This window comes from Barbatula barbatula (assembly GCF_947034865.1).
Source record: "Barbatula barbatula genome assembly, chromosome: 21".
Classification (NCBI taxonomy): domain Eukaryota; kingdom Metazoa; phylum Chordata; class Actinopteri; order Cypriniformes; family Nemacheilidae; genus Barbatula; species Barbatula barbatula.
This window is the reverse complement of record NC_136784.1, coordinates 18,662,510-18,684,712: the sequence shown is the minus strand read 5'-3', so window position 1 is coordinate 18,684,712 and position 22,203 is coordinate 18,662,510. Positions and strand designations below refer to the sequence as shown.

The 22,203-nt window shown below is 37.3% G+C and overlaps 1 protein-coding gene across 2 annotated transcripts; it reads right to left on the bottom strand.

Annotated features, from left to right (window-relative positions):
* Window positions 1–5,870: 5,870 nt before the first annotated feature.
* tbxta (T-box transcription factor Ta) lies at window positions 5,871–21,958 on the bottom strand. Of its 2 annotated transcripts, none has more exons than XM_079484006.1 (8): window positions 21,818–21,958; window positions 8,153–8,417; window positions 7,860–7,994; window positions 7,695–7,756; window positions 7,505–7,566; window positions 7,193–7,366; window positions 6,921–7,044; window positions 5,871–6,808 (listed from the first exon to the last, which is right to left on the bottom strand). In XM_079484006.1, the coding sequence occupies exons 2-8, from the start codon at window positions 8,411–8,413 to the stop codon at window positions 6,550–6,552; spliced, it is 1,077 nt and encodes a 358-aa protein (XP_079340132.1). In that variant the 5' UTR covers window positions 8,414–8,417; window positions 21,818–21,958; the 3' UTR covers window positions 5,871–6,549. The 2 variants fall into 2 exon arrangements, with proteins under 2 accessions (XP_079340132.1, XP_079340131.1); XM_079484005.1 differs by lacking the exon at window positions 21,818–21,958 and adding an exon at window positions 8,761–9,110 and having other exon boundaries at window positions 5,872–6,808.
* Between the last annotated feature and the right edge of the window lie 245 nt (window positions 21,959–22,203).

Below are 22,203 nucleotides of genomic sequence, written 5' to 3'. Positions count from 1 at the left end.
TATTTAAAAGTCGACATAACCAATTTAAATAGCCATCTATAGCATGATACAGTTGTAATATTGTTTATTCTAGAATGATCCAGTTATTTCTGCATTACACCAGCAGCTGCTAGATGGGTGTATATGGGGTTTGTTCTGGCTGCTTTGGCCCAGGGTGAACGGTTTGGAAGCAGAGCTTGAGGTTGCTCAGCTAAGAGCTATGTCTCACCCAGCTACGAGAATTTCTTCATTAGCAAAGGCACACAGACATCAGAGGGCAAGGAGGGTTTGTGTGGGGGTGAAGGGCAGGAGAGATGATGGGCAAACAGAGCACCAGGACGGGCCGCTCCAGACTTGACGACTTGTTTTTGGCAGCAAGGGCCCATAACTCACCCACATACCCTTGCACTCAGACTCACCATTATAACCGCTTTGTTTACCCATCCACTCCACACTGACTGCAGTGATACTGGTAAATGGAATTGTTGATGAAAAACAAAGCTTCTCCTCCTTTCACTAAAAATGTTATGAATTGGCCGTAAATTATGACCAACGAACATACTGTATACAAATATACAGTATATATATATTAGTTTATATATCTATATCTATATAGATATAGATATATATATATATATATATATCGTTGCTGAACTGCGCAAACCTCGTATCTCCATAATTTTATTTTTGCCGTATTTGTAACCCTTTATGTTTGTCACTTGGCTTTTGAAAAATGTAACCAATAAAATTTTTTTTAAAAGTGCTTGTCAACTCTGACAACTATACATAATCCTTTAAAAAGTACAGTGTTTAAGAATTTCATGCAAAACAGCGAATTTGGACATAAAGCTGCAAGGATTTAGAAGGACAGCGACGATATACACTGTAAATTTTTCCGTATCTGTAAGCTGGAGAAACAGAAATATGTCTTTTTTTATAATTCATTTTTTTAGCTTCTTTCAAAAACAAACAGTCCAAAAAGAAATCTTGTTAAAAAAACTGGGGCGCCAGAAATAACTTTTTTGTACATTTTACATGGAAGCTATATAAATGAATTAAACTAGGTTTTTTCACCAGTTGTTCTTGAGGCAAGGTTCTTGCAGGCGATCTTATGTCATCTGGTTTGGAGGCGCGTGGCTTTGGAGAGTGCTCATAAGGGAAGGTGGGATCTGATGCTTAAAGGAATAGTTAACATTCAAAATGAAAATTCTGTCATTATTTACACATCCCACATTTTAAACCTGTGGGATTTTCCTTCTTCTGCAAAACACAAACTAAGATATTTAAAAAAATGTTAGTTACCGAAAACCGTCAGTATAGGGACCAATGTTCCCTATATTTTTCAAAATACAGTATCTTCTTTTGTGTTCTGCAGAAGAAAGAAAGTCACTGGTTTGGTTTTGATCCACTTGTCGGTTTAGAAATTGTTTGAAAAAGTAAAACCACAGTGAAATTATAAAAATGAACACATTTCGTGTTTGTATCCAGCACTGCGTTTCACTTTATCAGTACATTAGTACCTTATTATAGTATTGAAATAAACTATGACATTACTTTCCTGATGTGAGATCACATTTTAAGGGAATATACTCTGCATTTGCTACTGCAAACAAAGAATGACTCGTAAACATGCCAGGTCATCTGCAAGCTAAAAGTATGACCAGTGCCTAATGTATGATAAACACATAATTTTCAATACCTCCTTCTCAGTAACATGTGATGTTTGCAGTGTTAACAAGCACACTCAAGACTGGTGAGGTCCATATGCAGTGGGCACCAATGACAAATAACAAATAGCACACTTTAGAACACAATAATCTCATTTGTCTTCACAGCCAGGGGTCTTATAAGCCTTCCTATCCTCACCTGTGTGCCGAGCACACTTTGTAGAGCGTATTTAGAAGACAAACTTGCCAGCAAGACAAGGGCAAAGTCCCAAAGAAGCTACTCAATAACGATCAACACAGGCAGGCTGCCATGTGTGTGTTTGAGTGGTTGTGTGTGTGTATTGGATGTTATGAGGGCTAGCCCTCTCTCACTGTGTGTACGGACCCTACACATTCACAAAGAGAGCACTCAAAGCTAGCAGAGCTTTCGGGATCACTAACATTTCTGTCTGGAAATTTCAGGAGTTGTTTGACATTTATATTTTCTGCCTCTATAGAACAGTGTTTGTTATTGAGATTTCATGAACTTCTTCTCTAATAAAATTTAGATCAATAGAGAAAATATTTCAGCTGCAACACAACACTTAGTAAAAGAAACCCACGCGAACAGCTTCAGTTATTCACTGCAATCGGTCAGGAAGAGCTCACAAAAGTATGAAAAGGATTGACCACCTTTACATGATTTTGATATTCTGAGAACTATTAACAGACCAGAGTTGAACAATGAATTACAATAATCTATTCGTGAGGTCATAAATGCATGAATAAGTTTCCCCGCATAAAGCTGGGTATCATCAGCATAGCAATGGAAAATTACTTTGTTTCCTGATAATGTCTCCTAATGGAAGCATGCAAACTGAAAAAGGGATGGGCCCTAAAACTGAGGCTCTCCGAATTTAACCCAAGATTTATGGCTTGTCTATAGTATCAAAAGTGCCCCCCAGGTTTAAATCTAGATTAAAGACACATCTTTTCAGCCAAGCATTCACTTAATTCAAAATATGCTAAATAAACCACCGGGAGACTGCATCTATTAGAAATTATTGACTAGAATAATCTTGCTTGTTCTATAAACACCATGCACTGTGCTGTTTTACCTTTTTTGTGTTTTTTAGTTTTTATTATTTTCTACTGTACAGCTGCTTTGGACTTAACTTAACCTTTGCTCAAACTTATAAACTCATCACTTGCAATAGGATATGTCCCAGAAGCTTTCAAGCTAGCAGTCATCAGGCCACTTATAAAAAATCCACAACTCGATCCGGTAGAATTAGCTAACTTTAGACCAATCTCAAAACCTACCTTTTTGATTCAAAATCCTCGAAAAAGTAGTTTCAACCCAACTTTGCACATTCCTGCAGAATAATAGATATGTGACAAAAATAAGTCAGGATTTAGGCCCAACTACAGCATGGACAAAGCACTACTTAAAGTGACAAATTATCTTCTCGTAGCATCTGATCATGGCGCAATCTCTCTTTTAGTCCTACCTACCATGCCATAAATCTCGTGTTAAATTCGGAGTGCCACAGGGATCAGTTTTAGGGCCCATCCTTTTTTCAGTTTACATGCTTCCATTAGGAGACATTATCAGCGAAGATAAAGTAATTTTCCATTGCTAAGCTGATGATACCCAGGTTTACATTTCCTCATAACTGGGTGATACTGCCCAGTTTACAAAGCTAACAGATTGTGTTAGTGACTTCACAATCTGGATGGCCAACAACCTTATACTACACTCTAACAAGACAGAGGTATTCATTATTATACAAAATGCCAGTAAACATAAAACGTAGAGTGCAACCTTTTTGGGTTGTGTCGTCATCCATAGTGTTGCTTGATAGTAGTCCGTCGTTTGATAGTCATACTCAAATGTGTGTCGTACAGCATTCTTCCATCTTTGAAGAATCTCTAAACTGCGGCCAATAGTTTGTGCTTCTGACGTGGGGAAACTTATTCATGCATTTATGACCTCACGATTAGATTATTGTAATTCATTGTTCAACTCTGGTCTGTTAATGGTTCCCAGAATATCAAAATCATCTAAAGGTGACCAATCCTTTTCATACTTGGCTCCTAAACTTTGGAATAGCCTCCCCAGCCAGGTTCAGACACACTCAATCAGTTTAAAACTAGACTATAAACTCATCTCTATAATAGAGCTGTCCCAGAGAAAGCCAACCTGTCCCACATTATGTGAAATAAAGTCTAGGTTCCTACCTAAAATTAGCATCTGCACTAGTCAAAATATTTAGCACAGCATTTTATGCTTTACTTGAACAAGAAAGAAAAATGTTCATCCTCAAATAGGAAATAAATGTTATAGAAAGCACTAAACGTAAAATGTGTTAACATTTCAACACATTACACCAATGTTATGTTTTAAAACAAATTATACGTTTTATACTGTTTGTGTTGCTTGAAATGTAACAGTTGATTTTTAACAAGATCGAACATTTACTTTTTTACAGCGTTTACCATTCAGAAGATTTTTATATTGTACATTTAGAATCTCTGTCTCTGTCTTTCTAAGAGACTTGTTGTCCCTAAATATTTGCTATAATGCACACATTTTGAATCTCAATATCTCAAAACTTCTTGGTATTCTAAGGTTCTATGTGAATTTCGAGGTGACGGAGACAGATTTTTTCTGGGTTTCTTTGTACCTTCTAGTGAATCATGTGTACATTGTTGTATATAAAAGCCCTGCATGTTTATAAATGTATTTTACTGCAGGTTTTTGATGGCCAAAACTCAACCCAGAGATTAGACCCTTCCTAAAATTAAGACGTTCATAGGGGTTGCTCTCAACTGGGGGAATCCCAGTTTACACTCACACAGGTTGCTGCCTCTTCCAGCTGGCTTTCACATTGCTCCTTCGTGAGTGTTTGCCTGCCCTGTGACCCTACAGGCTTCATTTACGCCAAAGTGTTGAGTGCTCAATCACTGGACCCAGACAACCAATCTCCAGTGCTGCAAAGAGTGGTGACATCAACAGCACCAGTCACTCACACCACAGTATGTTGAAAAGTTATTCAATTGAAAGAGACTTCATTTCGTTGAGTTTATATTGAACTGTATTAAATTATTGACAAGGCAAAACTATAAGGTCTAAAAAAGCAATATATAATAATTATCAATCTGTTGATTAGCACATACATTTTATACGTTGTATAGGCTATATTGAGAACATAAAAATATAAAGACATTCATCAAAAATTGTGTATTCAATAAAAATAAGCTCTGTCTATATATAAATATATATATATATATGAATTTAATGCCTCGTATAGAGCTACATATGGCCCAATGTTAAGTCACATGTGGGGAAGTAAATAGCTACCACACTGTTCTATTTATTAACATGATATTTAAAAAGTCAATTTACAGAGAGACCACAAAAATGTATAAAGGGGAAATATATAATAATATTTTATTTAGAAATAAATATTGCCTGACATAGTTTACAATATTAGCTTTAATTAAAAAGAGAGCAATAAAGAGGTTGATGTTTATGTTTGTCTTGCATTATTAAAATTTTCCCAGAACGGTTTATTTAAAAATCTTTTATTGAATGTTCTTTTTTTAAGTGAAATGTTAAATGTGTTGACCATGTGTCACACAGATCTGCAGATTTTAACAAAGTTCTGTGAGTGAGTGCTCTGAACTTCTGCCTCGGTTCTATCGCTGTACCGCTTCACACCAAGCATAAATTTAATTTATCACACACCTGCTGCTACAAAATTACACAATTATCACAGTCGGAAACCTTTTGCTAAAAGTTAAGAATGTAGATCAGTTTGCATCTGAAATGGCTGACAGACTTGATTTAACTGATTCTACTTGAAACAACTATGAACATTTAGAATGAATAGAGCTAAATCAAGATAAGGTTCGAGCAGGTGGTTAGATAGACCCGATAGATAGATTGATTTTGTGGTCTGAGAACTTAAAACATCTACATTTCATCTGGTTTTAGTCAATTTAGTTGAGCTTGATTGTCTCTGATAAAATAAAGTATTTGGATATTTACCTTAAGTACATACAGATATTTTTCAATTGTAAAATGTTTTAAAATATAACCAACAATTAGATCATTCAAAATTTCATTTGAACCTTTTTGAAGTATGATGTTTAAAATTATTAAATAATAACCACATATTACTGTAATATGCACAGTTATACGTTTTTGGTCGAATAACAAATACTGCTAGTAAAGCATTTTGACAGAAAAAAAAAGTTTAATTTATTATTAAAATGACATAAATAACACTCACAATGAGTCCAACAAATACAAATAGATAGATATGTACATATTCTCTACCAAACAGATTGGAGACACAACTACAGGGTCACATTTTACAATTATTTTACCATTTTAAACTAAAAATGCTTCAATTGTAGCTGTAGAACCAGAAGAAGTCCAACTGTCTCCTGAAAGTTAGGGTGAGACTCTGCAGCTCTTACAATATTCCAATATGACCATCAAAATGAATGTTAATTTCTATTTACACACATATACAATTTAGTCAGTGAACAGCACATTTTGACCTTATTAATTCTTAAGATAATTTTATAAAGAATAAACACCATCATTAGCCCCATAGTTTGTTTTTGTTTTATGGCTGAGGGCTAAACCGAAAACTTTAATTGATAGAATAATCAAATATACTCAATGAGATTGTCTTTCACTAGGTTTCGATTGTCTACAATGTTACATGCCCCGAGATCATATACAGATACTATATTGCATAGGCATTCTGATTGTATTGGTGAATCTACGTGGTTCTATCTGGAATTGTGCTTTAGCCAGTCTGTGAAGTATCTTCGGCTCAGAATCAAGTCTTTTCAAACACTTAAATCTTTGGGAGTATTCTCATTTTAAAGATGGTTTCTCTGGATCTCAGTAGCTTTGTGCCACAGGTGCCCAGGAGGCCGTAAGCCTGGCAATGGAGCTCTCGAACTGGGCATCTCCAACCTCACTCAGGCCTGGATCGTACATAGAAGCGGGAGAGGACACAGGCAGAGAGGAAGTCAGCCCAGAGTAGGACACTGAAGAGCCGCGCAGAAACTGAGATGTCAGCCCGCCTGTGATGGACCCAGACGCTGACCCAGAGGGGGTGAGGGTTGTCCCCGCAACAGACCACAAACTTGGGTACTGGCTGTGGGGAGGCACAGGACGTACAGTGTTAAATCTGTGAATCAATAACTCAGCTAGCAAAACCTTGCCTTTAACAAAAAAAAAGAGACCATGGGATATGTGAAAGAAAGTACCTTGTGTTAGAGGTAGTGTTGGTGGTGTGGGCTAGGGTGCCCATCCCACTTGAGTTAGGTATCTGCAGTGCCGACCAGCTATCATGAGAGGTGAGATTACCGGAAGAATTGTCCATGTAGTTATCTAAAAATCAAAGCAAAGAATGATTAAACACCAGAACCATTCTACCGTTGATTCACAAATGAATAGAAATAAAAGATTGATATTATGTAAAATCAAGATACATTTTGCTGCTTATGAATCAAGTTGAAGTCTAATAATGTGCACTTACTGGTTGTAGTGCTGCGATGGGGGTAATGGCTGGGGTATGGAGCAGATCTGTGGTTCCTCAAGCTAGAGTATCGCTCGCAGTATGACCCAGAAGAGTGAACAGGAGCCGCGCTAAACTGAGGAGGGCTGCTGCTGGGACCCATAGGGCCATTACTGGGCAAGAACCAGCCACCAACTGTTGAAAAAAATGCCAATATGAGTAAGGCTCTAGAATTAAAGTGTTTGTTGTACAATCGTAATGTAACATGAAATGATGGTGCTCTAATTTTACTGAGGTTTATTATATTTCTTGTGCTTGTGTTGATTTACTTACGTTGTGAGTATCCAGACTGCTGATTGTCAGTAGTGTGATCTGGGACTTCCTTGTGGTCACTTCTGTAGACATGACAACACAACATATTACATTGTAATTTTGTCAATATATAGATAAGAAAGACAAATCTAAATATATAGACAAATCTAAATATATAGAATAAAAAATCATGCTGAGCCATTTATTTTACCTCTCTTTGGCATCTAGGAAGGCTTTAGCAAAAGGGTTGTGCTTGATCTTCAGAGCTGTGATCTGTGAGATTAAAATGAACGATTAGACAAAATGTAAGAAAATTAAGTGTTGCATATAGATGCAGTGCAGACACAGCTTTGGCTTTAAAAATACAAAGACCCACCTCTTCATTCTGATAAGCTGTGACAGCAATAAACTGGGTCTCAGGGAAAGACTGACTGCTGATCATTTTCTGAATCCCTCCAACTTTCACTATGTGAATCCTCGGTTCGTATTTGTGCAATGAGTTCAACATAATCTAAAAAGAATCATAAATATACACAATAAATAGACGTTTGCAATATAATTAGGAGTAAAAATCATAACAAATCGGTAGCAATTCTCCAAATTCATATGGGCTATTAACTCCAATTTAACACTCGGAACGATTTTGAAAAGCGCAAAACGGGTCCTTACCTGTCCTCCTCCGTTGAGTTTGTTAGAGAGTTTGACTTTGCTGAAAGAGACCGGCGCTTTCATCCAGTGAGCGCCGAAGTTGGGTGAGTCTGGATGAATGTAGACGCAGCTTGGGCTTTGAGGTTCGGGTTTCCCGCCCGGCACCCATTCACCGTTCACATATTTCCACCGGTTATTATCCGCAGCCACGAAGTCCAGCAGAACCGAGTACATGGCGTTAGGGTCGAGGCCCGCGACACTGGCTCTGAGCACGGGAAACATCCGTCTAGAATGAAACAAAAGCCAAAAGGTTTGTCAAAAATAATTTAGTGATGGACAGGGATAGAATAATTTATACAAGCTATATCTAACTTTCTTGCAACTCAACATTACAATCAACTGCAAATGAGCGCGTGTCCATAGTAACGCCAGCGAAACTTTTTTTGCGATTTGTCTGACAAGGCCTAACAGCACTAGACCCAGGACTAGTCGTTCCACGGCCTCTGAATTTAAATTATACGTCAATATAATTTTCAATCAAATTTAGGCTTGTTCAATATAAACGATGCGTGAACAACTTTATTTTACCAAAATTAAGTTGGTAAAACCTTCCAGTCTTGGTGACATACCTTCCAGTCTTGGTGACAATCATTTCATTGGTGAGCTCTTTAAATTTGGTCCATAACTCCGCATCGTCAAGGGAAAGTTTAATATCCCGTTCCGACGCGTCACCTTTCTCGCTGCCCTTCTGAAATTCGCTTTCCACTGCGCTCAGGAGATGATCCAGGCGCTGGTCGGGACTGGAGGAAGTCATATTTCCGATCAAATAAACCTCGAGTTAAATCCGATATCGCTATGATATCACTAAATTCCGTCTGGTTGCGATGCTTTGACTGAGCGTCACGATCTGCCCTTTTAACGCGTCTTGAGCATTTTTAAAGGCCTGATACTGACCGCATGCTGTTACGGGGCGTGACCCAGAGCGCTAGACCAGGCCCATCGCTCTCTTATAGCGCCTGATAATTTGACGCCACAAAACGGAAAGTATCATTGACATATGCAGTGGCCCATTAAAAAGCGTTAAAGTGCTTTGGAAGTATCTGAGAAACGTTTAAGATACAGGTCTGTTTGGAAAGGAATAAAATACATAAATTAACAACGAACAACAAACCATCCGAAAATATATAATAATACAATTTATGGACGTTTTTAAAGATTTGTTTTGATATTGTAAATATTTACCCACAAACGTCGTTTTTTAGGAACATTTTGTTATAAAACTTGTTGTTTTGTTCTTTCATTTTAAATACTTGTTTTAAATAGTGTAGGGTATACGACGATTTAGCGTAAAACATTGGTCATTTTAGTATCACCACGATACATATCCAAACAGTTTTCTATGCGCAAGCTCGTCTTTGAAACAAAAGAAGGACGAGAGACGGCGTCTGCTCCATCGGTGCCTTTGAACTCAGTTGTATATTTGCGAATAATGCTAATCTTTTGTTGTCCCAGATACACATGTGAGAAAGCTCGTGTTTACTGGAGACGGGCCATTAGAATACAACCAATGAGTCGTTCCGTGTCCTGTGCTCCACTGAAGTGTGATGGCCCAGAAGTGAAATGTGGATTTCTTTAATCCAGCGTGACTCCAATAAGATCCTAAAACTGTTTTAAATCCAGTTATCTATAGGATTGTCTTCCACTTTAACTACACTTAATACTTGTAGTTTGTATGCAACTTTTTCATTCAAATATAAAATGTATTACTGAATACTAAATGACTGAATGACAAATATACAAAAATTGTGTATATGTAGGCCTATCTATATTATTATTATTTTTTAGAAAATTGTGTTTGATTTTCTGAAATCCAGGTTTAATTTAAATTCTAGGCTACTTTAAAGTGTGATATACCATCAAAGGTTATAGATTAAGGTTTTTACCACCTTAACTTTGCTATGATCTGACTTATTACTACAGGGTAGGAAAACAAAAATGTTAATTTATACACACTTTATTACTACATGGATAGGAAGTGGTCAAGATTTTCATGGGATGGAACTGGTCTGTTATTTAGTGTTGTTCTGATGCACTTGGAGTTGAGTGGACCTCTTCTCTGAGGAGCTGTAAATGTAAAGGGCCATCACACCTTTTCACTGCCTAGATTCGGCTGATTTACAGAGCAACAAAAAGTCATCAGTCACAACCCTCTCCTATCCTGAGCTTCTGTTTCATCCTTTGAGACACACACACACACACACTTCAAAGTGAGTATATGACCGACTCACTGAACAGATGATATTAAGCAACCATAAATATAATTTCTTATTAAGATTGAAATACAACCCAAAGGCTACTTGGTAATAAAGACGGACAAACATAAAAGGAAATTCCTTATAAAAAGTCAAGCAGAGCTACTTCTGACATGGCCCTGTAAACATGTCCATCCGTCTAACCTGATTTATTTTTTTGGTTGATTTGAATAAAACAGTTAATAACTTAGAAAAAAGTTACAAAACACTGTACATACAAAACAAGTGTATTTGGTGTAGTGATAGGATCACATGAAAATGATCTGCGAACCCTTTTTTCCTATACTGATAAGAGAGCGTTTCCCTTTCCAAACGCGCTACAACATTTAATAATGTCCCTTACTGGCAGCAATGAGACCATATTTACTGTGACTGAGTGGGTGTGAGGTTTAAATGAGAGGTTGTATTTGGTGACATAAGGGTTAAGAGATGCTGCCTCTCTCTGGCATAAGAACACTCTCACCTCAGTGAGAAATATTACAGAGGGCTGGTGCTTCACAAAAGGACAGTTATAAGAGAGGATGCATATTTTCCACATTTCTCTTCTCCAGCCTACATGAGTCAACTCTTGGAAAATAAAAGGCATAAGATAAATGTGTCCCACTACAAACACAGAGTTTTTAATATAAAGATAATGATTATGTCACAAGTGTTTCATTTAGGATTTATTTTATAATATTACTGTCAAAAACTATTTTTCTAGAAATACATTCTAAGATTTTATTGATATTTATTTTTTTATTTTCTAAACACGCCAGTAACTATTTCCACAAACACAAACATGCAATACAAATAATATAGAAAACATATTCAGTGGTTATTTTGAAATTAGCTATTGGCATTGTATTTTAATGACTGTTTATAACTGTAGCTTTAAAACAGCAGAAAGGTGTTGCTTTGGGGCAGACTGAAACAGTACAGTGTATATGTATGTGTGTGGAGAGACCCCACCCCCTTAGTCAAATGTGGATTGAATCTTGAGATCGTCTGTCACTGCTGCGTTTCCACTTCAAGTTCAGGAAATCTAAACTTTCCTCTGCTAATCACCCTGTCCTTTGAAAAGGATAAAACAGACTTGAGGTGCAGTAATTGTTCCCCCCTCCCTCTCTCTCTACCTCCCTCTCTCTCTTTCTCTCTCTCTCTCTTTTTGCCCCCTCTTCACAGTAGACATCAAACCTTTTGGATGTTAATGAGGGAGAGAGAAGTTCTGATGAACTTCATCCTGTAGAGGCACAGTAAGGTGAGAGCTGTAGAAATAGCCAGACAGCCAGTCAACAGCCAGAAAGCAGTGGTTGTTTAAGAGAAAACATTCAAGACATTTTTGTGGGGGTTTTCTGTACACTGGTCATTTCAAAGATGACTTTTGACAGTATTTCAATTTATTGTAGAAAAACAAAGTCGTGATGATTTCTATTCCAATCATCAGTAAAACTCACATTATAATAATTCAGACAAAAATTTAAATAAATTTGTGTAAAACACATTAATATATGTTTTCAGTTGTTATTTAACTGTAAATATACAGAATGAGTAACTGTAACTGCCTGCTTTTAATACTAAAGTATTAGTATCATTTATAGTGTAATATAGAACATTACAAAAAATATTTTAAAAACTCATTGACTTTTATTTCCATTTTCTAAGACTATAAAATAACCAACTTTCGCTTAGGAATTTTATTTATTTGTGAACGACACAATGGCAGCTTTACAGAGAGAAATACACAATGCATACAACTTGTGTCTTACCTTTTTATAAATAAATAGGATATATTGCTTTTACATAAGATGTATGTCTGCATAATTAAGTTGTAATAATTATTGGAATGTTTTGGGGAAAGACTTATGTCTAATATTAGGATAAAGTTTGTTGGCGTAGAAACAATCTGTTCATCTCACTTCAGTGTTAAATTTGGTTGGTGCACACAGGTCAGGCAGATAGAGTGATTTACAGCGTGTTCCAAGGTTGCCCAGCAACAAAGTCACAGGGATAAAAACTTATCACATCTTTCTGCACCTTTTGAAAGTTTTGCTTGATTGTTCTTAGAACATATAAGCTAAGATGTTTCGAAAACTTAGCCTGTTTAATATAAAACTGCTGCCATTGGTGTCATTGATATAAACCATATTACAACGTACAGTTTTTAACCATTTATTTAAATAATCTTCAAATATGTTTAAATGTAAATAGAATAATTATATGACATCAACACTCATTGGTAACAAGGAATGAGTGTGTCAAGATTTGTATGACCAGCATTACATAAAACTATAAAGGAGTTTCAGGCACTCTTTTTTAATATTTTAGCTGCATTAGTTTGATGTCTGACAGTAGATTTCAGGTTATTTGAATTACAGTGATGTTCTGATTTAATTCAGTGGACACAAAGCTATTTTAAATGCACTGTATGTAGAAACACTCACGAAACAATGATGTGAAACAGCTTATAGCTACAGGCTAAATACATGCACATGTTCCTGTTAACACTGAATGGGTGTTTAACACTGAAAGTGTTATATTTTGTCAGCGTATGTGACACAAAGTCAGGTTTCTTAAGACTATTTGAAGATTTGTGTTTTTTACGGTGTATTCTAATTAATACCAAACTGAAGTTGGGTTGTTTTGATTAAGTAATAGTAAAAAAATACAACATACTGACACAACGAAATACAATAATAAACAATGTTTTTCCAAATGAGCTCTTCATTCAGGCAGTTGATATGTAAAACGTATACATCAGGCTATTGATATGTAATGTAAAATCTTTTGATCCGTCACATTTTCAGTAACCTTATAGATTTACATTCACAGTTGGTAGACATTTTTGTCCAGAATGACTTATACTGATGAAAACTGTATACCTTGAATGCACCATGTGTGTTTCCTTAACCTTTCACTAACACAATGCTATACTAGTTGAGCTCCTGGAAACTAAAACTCAATTGGGCACACTTGGCTTTTGTTGTCATTTGTGCCAGCTTTGTTGTCATTCAATCTCAGATGCATATCATAATGTCAACACAGTAATAGCTGTTTGACACATTTGAGATATTTTTCTGTCAGTAATTTATATCATGAAAGCAGTGGCCTGACAGTACATAACAATACTGTAAATGTTACATGAATTACATAAAGAAATCTCACTGTTGGTGACAAGTTTAAGGTTTTAATGTGTTAATTAAATTAATTAGTAATTAGAAATGATTAGAAAGAGCAAACTTTGCTTGACAGTCAGATCTGGTACAGAAGTGCATCCAGCTATCATTTATGGAAGCCTGCACCCTGCGTCTGTCTGTGTAGTCTAGGGCTCCATATAGGAGCTGGGGGCCAGCAGACCATAAAACCAGGGCAAACAAAGGGGGCAGGGCCCTTAGCAGGGCTTTTTTTACAGCATTCCCACGCCAGCAACAGTGGCTCACTGAGAAGTGTTACCTGCACGATGCTGGATATCCCCCATTACCCCCATGCAGATCATCCACAGCCCCCACCACCATCAGTGTTAGCCACCCTCAGCCAGACCTACTGAAGGGCTGCAGCGACCCAGGTGTACAAACACTAAACTCTGTGCCCAGATCAAAGCCACTCATTAAAGGACAATAGATACAGCCCCCTAATCCCACATCTTTTACCAAAGCAGTGGGCCGGAGTGTTCCGCCTCTACAACAGATACCTGAACAGTCGCCCCCTTCAGGTCAGCTCTGCTGTTGTAGCTAATGATCAGACATTTATGCTGGAATTCTGACCCAAGCGTTTAAGAAAAACATAAAACATTAGGTTTTCTGTTAGCTGTTTTAAAATGCTTTCCCCAACATAAAAAAACAACATAACACGCATATATTTAACAGATAACATTGGCTTTTTTTGTTAGAACACAGGTTATCAGAATACTGTAATAGAATCTAATTTTATAACATTTCTGCTCAGTACAGTTGGACACTTAATAAACATACATGTCTATTATTTTGTGTTGTGTATTGTTTAGTTTTTGTATATTCTGAGCATATATTACGCATTATGTGCACATAATATATTTTGTGTCCCTTTAAAAACTGCAGAGTCAAATTGTAGGCTACATGTAAATTCTCCCCAAACAATTAAGTTGTTTGTTAATCTTTCTTCACTTTTCTCTTTTGTAGATCGTTCTATATATTTAATGTTCCTACAAAGCACGTAGTAAGAATTTCATTGTAAAGTTTCTCTATGTGCGGTACAGAGAAATGACCTGAAATCATAATGTTTGTCATGATAGTACTAAGCTATCAACCCCAAAATGTCATCGACCATGTGTAATTACACTCAGTTGTCTAAAATATATCCCTCCTGTCCTTCTGAAATCTTTCCATATTTTGTGATTGTTATTTTTTGCCATAAATCATTATTATTGGTCACCCTTTATGTCTGTCACTGGGATTTGCAAATAGCTAACCAATATAAAGTTTTTAAACGTTCTTGTCAACTTTGACATCATGGTCTTTGATCATTTAAAAGTACAGTGTTTTTCTATTTCCTGAAAAACAGCGAATCTGGACATTCTGTTTCAGAAGGACATCGACCTGATGCAATTTTATCAGAGGATGTACTTGATAATTGATGGGTTGTCATTGTAATTCTGGGTGAGCGCAGGAGCTTTGTTGCAAGTGTGACTAACTGTATTAAGTGTGTAAACGGGACCAAAAGAAATTTGGAAAGTAACTGTGTTAATGCCATTGCTGAAGCAACATGAAGATAGAGTTAGAGATCCAGAGTTTATCATTTGTAAGTTGAGAACAAAAAAAACAACGTATGGGGGTTCCTAGGCAAAAACATTGTTCAACCCCACTTCTGACTGAAACAAAATTCTGCTCAGAATGTCTTTTCCGTATATTTTTTATTTTACAAAAATCTGACTCTCTTAGACTCTTCTGATAGCGTCCCATGATGTGCTGTGAACCTGGTTGAGGAGCTCTGGTGTGGCTATGGTGTCTTTGAAGAACACCGGCTCTTTGTAGTTGGCGTGGAGATGTCTTGTTAGTCAGTAAAAGTGAGGGCTAAATGGCTCCATGACAGGAAGCTGTTTACATGGGGACGCTCGACCCGCTTGCAGCCCCCATTGTCTGCTGGCCTCTCTCCTACTTCATTAGCATTTCCATAAGAAAGGGCCAGTAATTACCCCTTTTCTTCTGACATCCCTTCATCTCTGAAAGCTTCTCTCCATCTCTCTGTCCTTCTCTAGCTCACTGTTTCCGGATGTTCGTCCTGTTCTGCTTGGGCAGCTGACATCCTATATGCTCCCGAGTGCAGTCAGGGGAACTAGAAATGTGATAATATGGTTATCATTTTAGTTTATGTGTCCAAACATGTAAATGCCACACCAGTGAAAAAAAACAGCTTTTACTTGATTTAGCAGATGCTTTTATACGTTGTCATTATTGCTCAAAATAGCTCAGAAAACTTGATTGAATCTTAAATCAATTTTGAGACCCACAAGGTTGTATTTTTTAACAGCTTTGGCAAAATAGTTGAGACAAGTAAAACAAATTGTGACAAAGAGTTTTAAGTTAAACGTATCCTTCTGACTAAAAAGAGCTGGATTAGAATATCTTAATATATGGGACTTGTTGACTTTAAAAACAAAATTTAGTTTTTTCTCAAGACACATACTGATGTATGTTTCTTAAAATCTAAATATCAGGTGACTTACCATCTGATCTACTCATACTGTACATCAACAATATAGGGTATTGCAAGTAAATGTGTCTAAAGCAGTTTGCTGGTAGCTCAGGAATATTTACTGGACTTCTCCTTTTTAAAACCATTTGTATCTTAATGTCTTTAGTGGGTAAACCCAACCACATAGACACAGCCTCTGATGTACATTTGGTTGCTGCTAACCCAGTGTCAGAGAGAATTATGAGATAAATGTGACAAAATCTTCTTGGCAGAGTTCCAGAAATGACTGTAGCAAAGATTCAGCCTATTTTTGGTATCAAATGATATTGCAAAGAAACTGTGTACAATATAGGATCATTTCATATGGGTGAATTAACCCTGAATTATATCAGTAAAAATGATGATAAGCAATTTAATGTAACAACAGCACAATTTTCACTGCATGTGCACCTTATTGTTTTATTATCTATCATCTGAAAAATATGTTCTAAATGTTTGAAAGAACCCAATCTAAACAGAAAATATCGCTACTAAAGTTGACAAAGAGTTTTGTTGTAGAATTATTTAAAAAGTAGAATTATTTTCTTCTCTACAAAAAGACATGCAATAAGTCAATAGCGTCCATGGCCATCATGGGATACACAATGAATCTAGAAGAATAAAACTATAAATGACAATGTGGGTTTCACCAACAGAAGGGTCAGATCATGGATTAGGTAGAAACATTTCTTTAGCTGTACGTTTTTGCAGTGTAACCTGTAGTTTCATCCTAACAAGATGTTATTTTACTTGAGATCAGTATAAATCTCCAATAATGAACCAAAACTCGAGAATAATCCTTTAACCTGTAAAACTGAGAGTAGATATAGTGCCACTGATGGGTGTTCATTAAGAGATAAGGCATGTTAAGATCAGTAGATAACACTGCTAGGAAGAGAGCAGGAAGCCAGCGATCACGTCCCCTCCCCTTCAACGCCTGCCTCTCTTTCCCTTTGAACTTTGAGTGTGAGAAGGGTTGAACGGGGAGGATGTTGGACTTACCGCTATGCGGAGAGAACGATCAGTCACCTCTTAATCTCGTCAGGTTCACCACATGCACACATGCAAACACACCAAGCCAGAACGCATTGGGTCTCGTGCACCGTAGGGTACCTGCCACCTGACATGGTCAGCAAACATGACCCTATCACACCCAGGATGAGACTCTTTTTCTCTTTTCCTGCGGATCCGAGTATCAGTTTCTCAAAATAAAATAAAAATATTTAGCTTGGTTGCTAGTCAGGTTTATTCAGTCATGTTCAAATCATTTACATTATAGCACATACGCTCTTTTTCTATTGTGTATCTTTAGGGGCATGTACCTGAGAGACTGTCCCATATATACATTGAGTTTTTATGTTATGAATGTAAATATTTACAGGGCTGTTATCTTTTAAACAGATTGACTATGTGTTGAATTGAATCTGTTTTGGTTTATGGATTTAGACCCTCAGAGCTGTTAGGATGTACACTAGCATTTTCATCAGGTCACAGCTTTCCTGTTGACCGCCACTGTCTCCCCAGCTTTGCTGATTTGTTCTGTGTGTGTGTGTGTGTGTGTAAGTCCAAAGGACCCCCCAGGGAGAGTTTAGCTGTCTTACCTATTACCCCTGGCCCCATGTGGATGGGTACAAAAGCTTCAGGCTAGAGGCCTCGTCTCCTCTATTGTTGCAGGGGGAGCCAGAGGGACTGAGGCTGGCTGGGCTCAATGCAGTGGACCCTCAGTGCTCTCCACCCACCATCATCATCATCTCTCTGTTTGCTCTGCTGATGGGATCATGTTATATGATGCTGGTTGTGGATGAGGATGTGGCCCCCATGACATCTATGCAGTTATTCTGCTTTAAATCACTGACATTTTGGTCAAAGATGTTTAAAATGCTTACTACAGACCGCTTTGAGCCTTTCTTTGCTGAGATTAGACTGACTGTATAAAGTTAGAATTTTAATGTTAACAGGCTTATTAAAGATTGTGTATCACATGCAGTTTCTACCAATCTCATATTAATCTTGAGTGGCTATACAGTAGTATTGCATAAATCATATTTTCAAAGAGGATTTAGTTTGATCAAATTTATAAAAGAGACATACAGCGGTATGATTATTTTTGTTATAACATGAGCTGCTAGAGGTGGGACTAGTGGGGTGAGTGGGATGGAAGTACAGCACGAGCAAGCAACACATCATCACATTAATCCCTTCATGTTTTGTACATTATGCACGTACACACCGATTGCCAACAAAACACAGACGTATGACTTACCACGTGCAGTTCATGTCCGGGATCTGATCGCGCCATCTATCAGTTTCAAACGATCTCCAAATTCAGCGTTATATACACAGTTTATATAGCATCCATCACTGAAATGCAGTGAACAAACAGACACACCTAAACGGCTCATGGGCAGGAGCTTTCTTTCGCCTTGCCGTGCTTTTCCGGGAGAATGTAAAATGAATAGGTTCACTGTGACGACAAACGAAATCCAGAATTCTAAAAAACTTCCGTAACAAGTTGGAGGGCTGGGGATGTGTATCAAGTACAGAAATACTACATCATACGTACAAATCATTCTGACCATTGACGTTGGCCATTTTAAGCATGCAAAGCCAGATCAGATAACCGTGTAAAGATGTCAGGATGCATGAGATAGCATAATACCTGATCTTTAATGAAACTTGAGCAAACATTACACACATTTTTTAAATATGTCAATATGTCTTATATTATTTGAGGTCTATCGTACAAAATGGACAAAACACTAAACTGTTATTCACAGACAAGGCGTACTGTCGAAAAAACATGCCCTGAAATATCGTAAAATATGCCATTGTTTTATCTCTACATGCACACCAGTAATGTTTTTTGCATACATTTTTTTAAAAAGCTTCTTAAATGTCAAAATTGAACTAAGGGTCCTGGCAAAGCTAACCTCTGTCTGTGAAACCGGGCCTTAAGAGTTTGGTTCCAAAACGAAATAACTCATTTTCAAAAATCATGTTTTTATATTGCGCATTCCAATTTATATCAATCAAACATAGTTGGTTTGTTTTAATTTAAGCCATAATAACGAAAAAAGTTATCTCATTTTGGAACCAAACTCTTCATGTTGTTGGACAAAATTGTATTTGATTATTTAATTGTATTTTTATATTATAAGAGTTTTGTTGCATATTGCATATAGAAAAACTAAAAGCTCACAGAAAATAAAGATTGTGTACAATTTTAGCTGTTATTAATAGTTGTTGATCATTTCTTGTGGTAATATACAACTTATTTTTGTAATTGTCAAGTTATTTCAGAAATGCAAACAATTAAAGACAGACAACATAAAACTAAACATTTACTAAACACATTTCCATAAAGAGATATACTCATAAACAGCAATGACTAAAATTGCCAATTGGATAAAAGTGTGTGATAAATAGATCAAAAATAATAAACCGTGGATTTATTGAGTCAATACATTGTCACAGTTCACAGCTAAGGTCTCTGTAGAGTGTTTACAGATAATGTAGATATAAATGACACCATACAGTGTGTTAATAATACGCATATCTCACAGAAGAACTGCATATACATTAAATACAGTAAAACTTATGAGCCATCGTGTTATAACAAAAAAGTGGTTCACACACACACACACACACACACCACAAGATATATAGATGGAGAGTGGTAGTAATGTGGTATTGCTACACCCCTCTGGCACTACATTTCAGATACACAGCTGTGGATGTGTTCGTGGTTGGGTGACACCTTGACAGATCTCTCATGTTAGCCTTGTTCAAACTCTCCCCCTGTGTTTATTACAGCAAGAGCATGCCGTGCACATCTGTACAAATGGGAAAGAGATTAAAGGTTTTAACGGGTTTAAACTTCTATGAATCTGGACTAAATCTGAGGGGTAATGTGTGTACACACTCCTGGAGACAAATAAAATTTAAAGAACTTGTGCTGGGTCTTTGAAGCCTTTGTTTCACAACTAAAGCAGATTAATAAACTTTCTCTTTGATGGCTTTAGAGTGTTAGGACTGAGTACAGCCTAATAGCCAGTGAGTAAATACTACCCAACGGACATACATCATTTATTATTTTTTGTAGGTTAAACCGTTTGATTTACATAAACCAGATCATACAGTTATGTTAAGATCTATGTCAGTCCTTCCGTTCATCTTGTCTTTGTTTCCATTAAGCAGTCCATGAGTTTTGTAGTCACGTCACAAACATTCTGAAACAAATGATAAACTAGCTTCCTCTGCTGGACAAATGGTACTAGTACAGGTAGAGGTCTGTTTTGTGTTCATAGGTATGACTAGTAAATACTTGATTTATTGATTTGTTTTTATAAATAGCTATATATAGTTTGCTTTTTGTTGAAATTTACACTTTAGTTTTTAGTCATTGGGTGATGTTGTAGTTTATCATATTTTAGACTAAAAAACCACTGTATTCAGAATGCTGAAACCCCTTTAAAATATGGTTTTGATAGTTTTATAGCTTTTTCAAAAATGTATAATTTACAGTTTTCCGTAGTCAGTTTGTTGCGTTTTTCCAATCATTCTTAAAATTAAAAAATAGTAAGTGCACTAATTAAACCAAAAATCATACAAATTGAATACCTACATATAGTAGGTATATTTTTACGTGAAGGAACATATCAGTGCCATCAAAACGACGAGTACAATGCACAAAGCTGCATTTCGTTCCAGTATGACATTCCCTTTCTAAAGTAACACATACTTTATGTGCTAGTGACTGCAAGAGATTGGACAGGATTCACTTTAAACGTGTACTGCTGGTCTGTCAATACATTTTTTACCACAGAATAATTGAACGACAGAAATGAAAAAGACAAGGCAATTTTACAGCACAACTGGTAAAAATAAACATTTGACAAGTGAACACATTGAAAGTCCCCTTGTGAGAATTCCATTAGCGAATGTCACTGTCTGTGACTGGAGGTTTCCAGCTATGTCTGTTCACGGAGGTTTCAGGAGGAGATGGGTGTGATTAATGTGAAAATCCTGCCAAAACAGGAGTGCCGCTATTGTAGTGACGTTATTTACTTTGTACTGTAACAGGTTCTCACTAGTGAATGAAACATGTTTTAATTGGAATTGTGTTGTGATGTGATTTGGAGGAGGCGTAGCTTTGGACAGCGATTCGCATGGACAGTGGGATCATGATTTCAGTGCTAGTGTAGTGGCAGATGCAAGCGCCACACACACGATGGACTTGCTGACATAATTCACCTACAGTATTCACTGAGAGAGAAGCTTTACGGCCCCTTTAAGTAGGCGGAGCCGGGACTCTAGTTCGGTGGTGTTCTGGTTTTTTGTGAGGTTCTTGCAGTTCAATAAACGTACCACGTTGAGAGTTACCACATGCAGTTCCCTCGTGTATTCTTTTGATAGCACTAGTGCTACATTGGTGACCCCGAGTCAGAACTATTAACGCAAAATGTCGACGAATGCTGTATCGCTTAAGCTTCCGGAGTTTTGGGAGCAACAAGCGTCTGTGTGGTTCGCTCAAGCCGAGGCTCAGTTCGCTTTACGAGAGATAACCGCGGACGACACGAGATACTACTATGTGGTCGCAGCTCTCAACAGTTCCACAGCCGCACGAGCGTTAAGCATCCTGGAAAATCCCCCAGAACGACACAAATACGCTGCGCTAAAGGCTTACCTGCTAAAGACTTTCAGTTTATCAGAGACTGACAGAGCACGTCGTTTGCTCTCGCTGCCGGGTCTCGGAGATTCCCGGCCGTCCGAATTGATGGATCACATGCTGGCATTGCTCGGTGAGCATAAACCATGTTTTCTGTTTAAAGAATTGTTCCTACAACAGTTGCCTTTGAACGTTCGCACCTCTCTCGCAAACAGCACGGTGACTGATTACAGAGAACTAGCGCAGCTGGCGGACGAATATCACACAGCTTCGCACAAATTCACGGCTAATGACTCAACGGCCACGTTTGTGTATCCCGTAACGAGAGCTGCAGAGCGCTGTCCAGACGTACGGCCATCGTTTCCCGCACGGCAGCCAGGCGATCACGGACTTTGTTACTTTCA

Excerpts from the sequence above, each read along its gene's own strand:
- tbxta (XM_079484005.1), bottom strand. The coding sequence starts at position 8,945 with ATGACTTCCTCCAGTCCCGACCAGCGCCTGGATCATCTCCTGAGCGCA. Across the intron at positions 8,418-8,760 it reads ATTGTCACCAAGACTGGAAG|ACGGATGTTTCCCGTGCTCA; the intron begins GTATGTCACCAA and ends GTTTCATTCTAG. Across the intron at positions 7,995-8,152 it reads AACTCAACGGAGGAGGACAG|ATTATGTTGAACTCATTGCA; the intron begins GTAAGGACCCGT and ends GATTCTTTTTAG.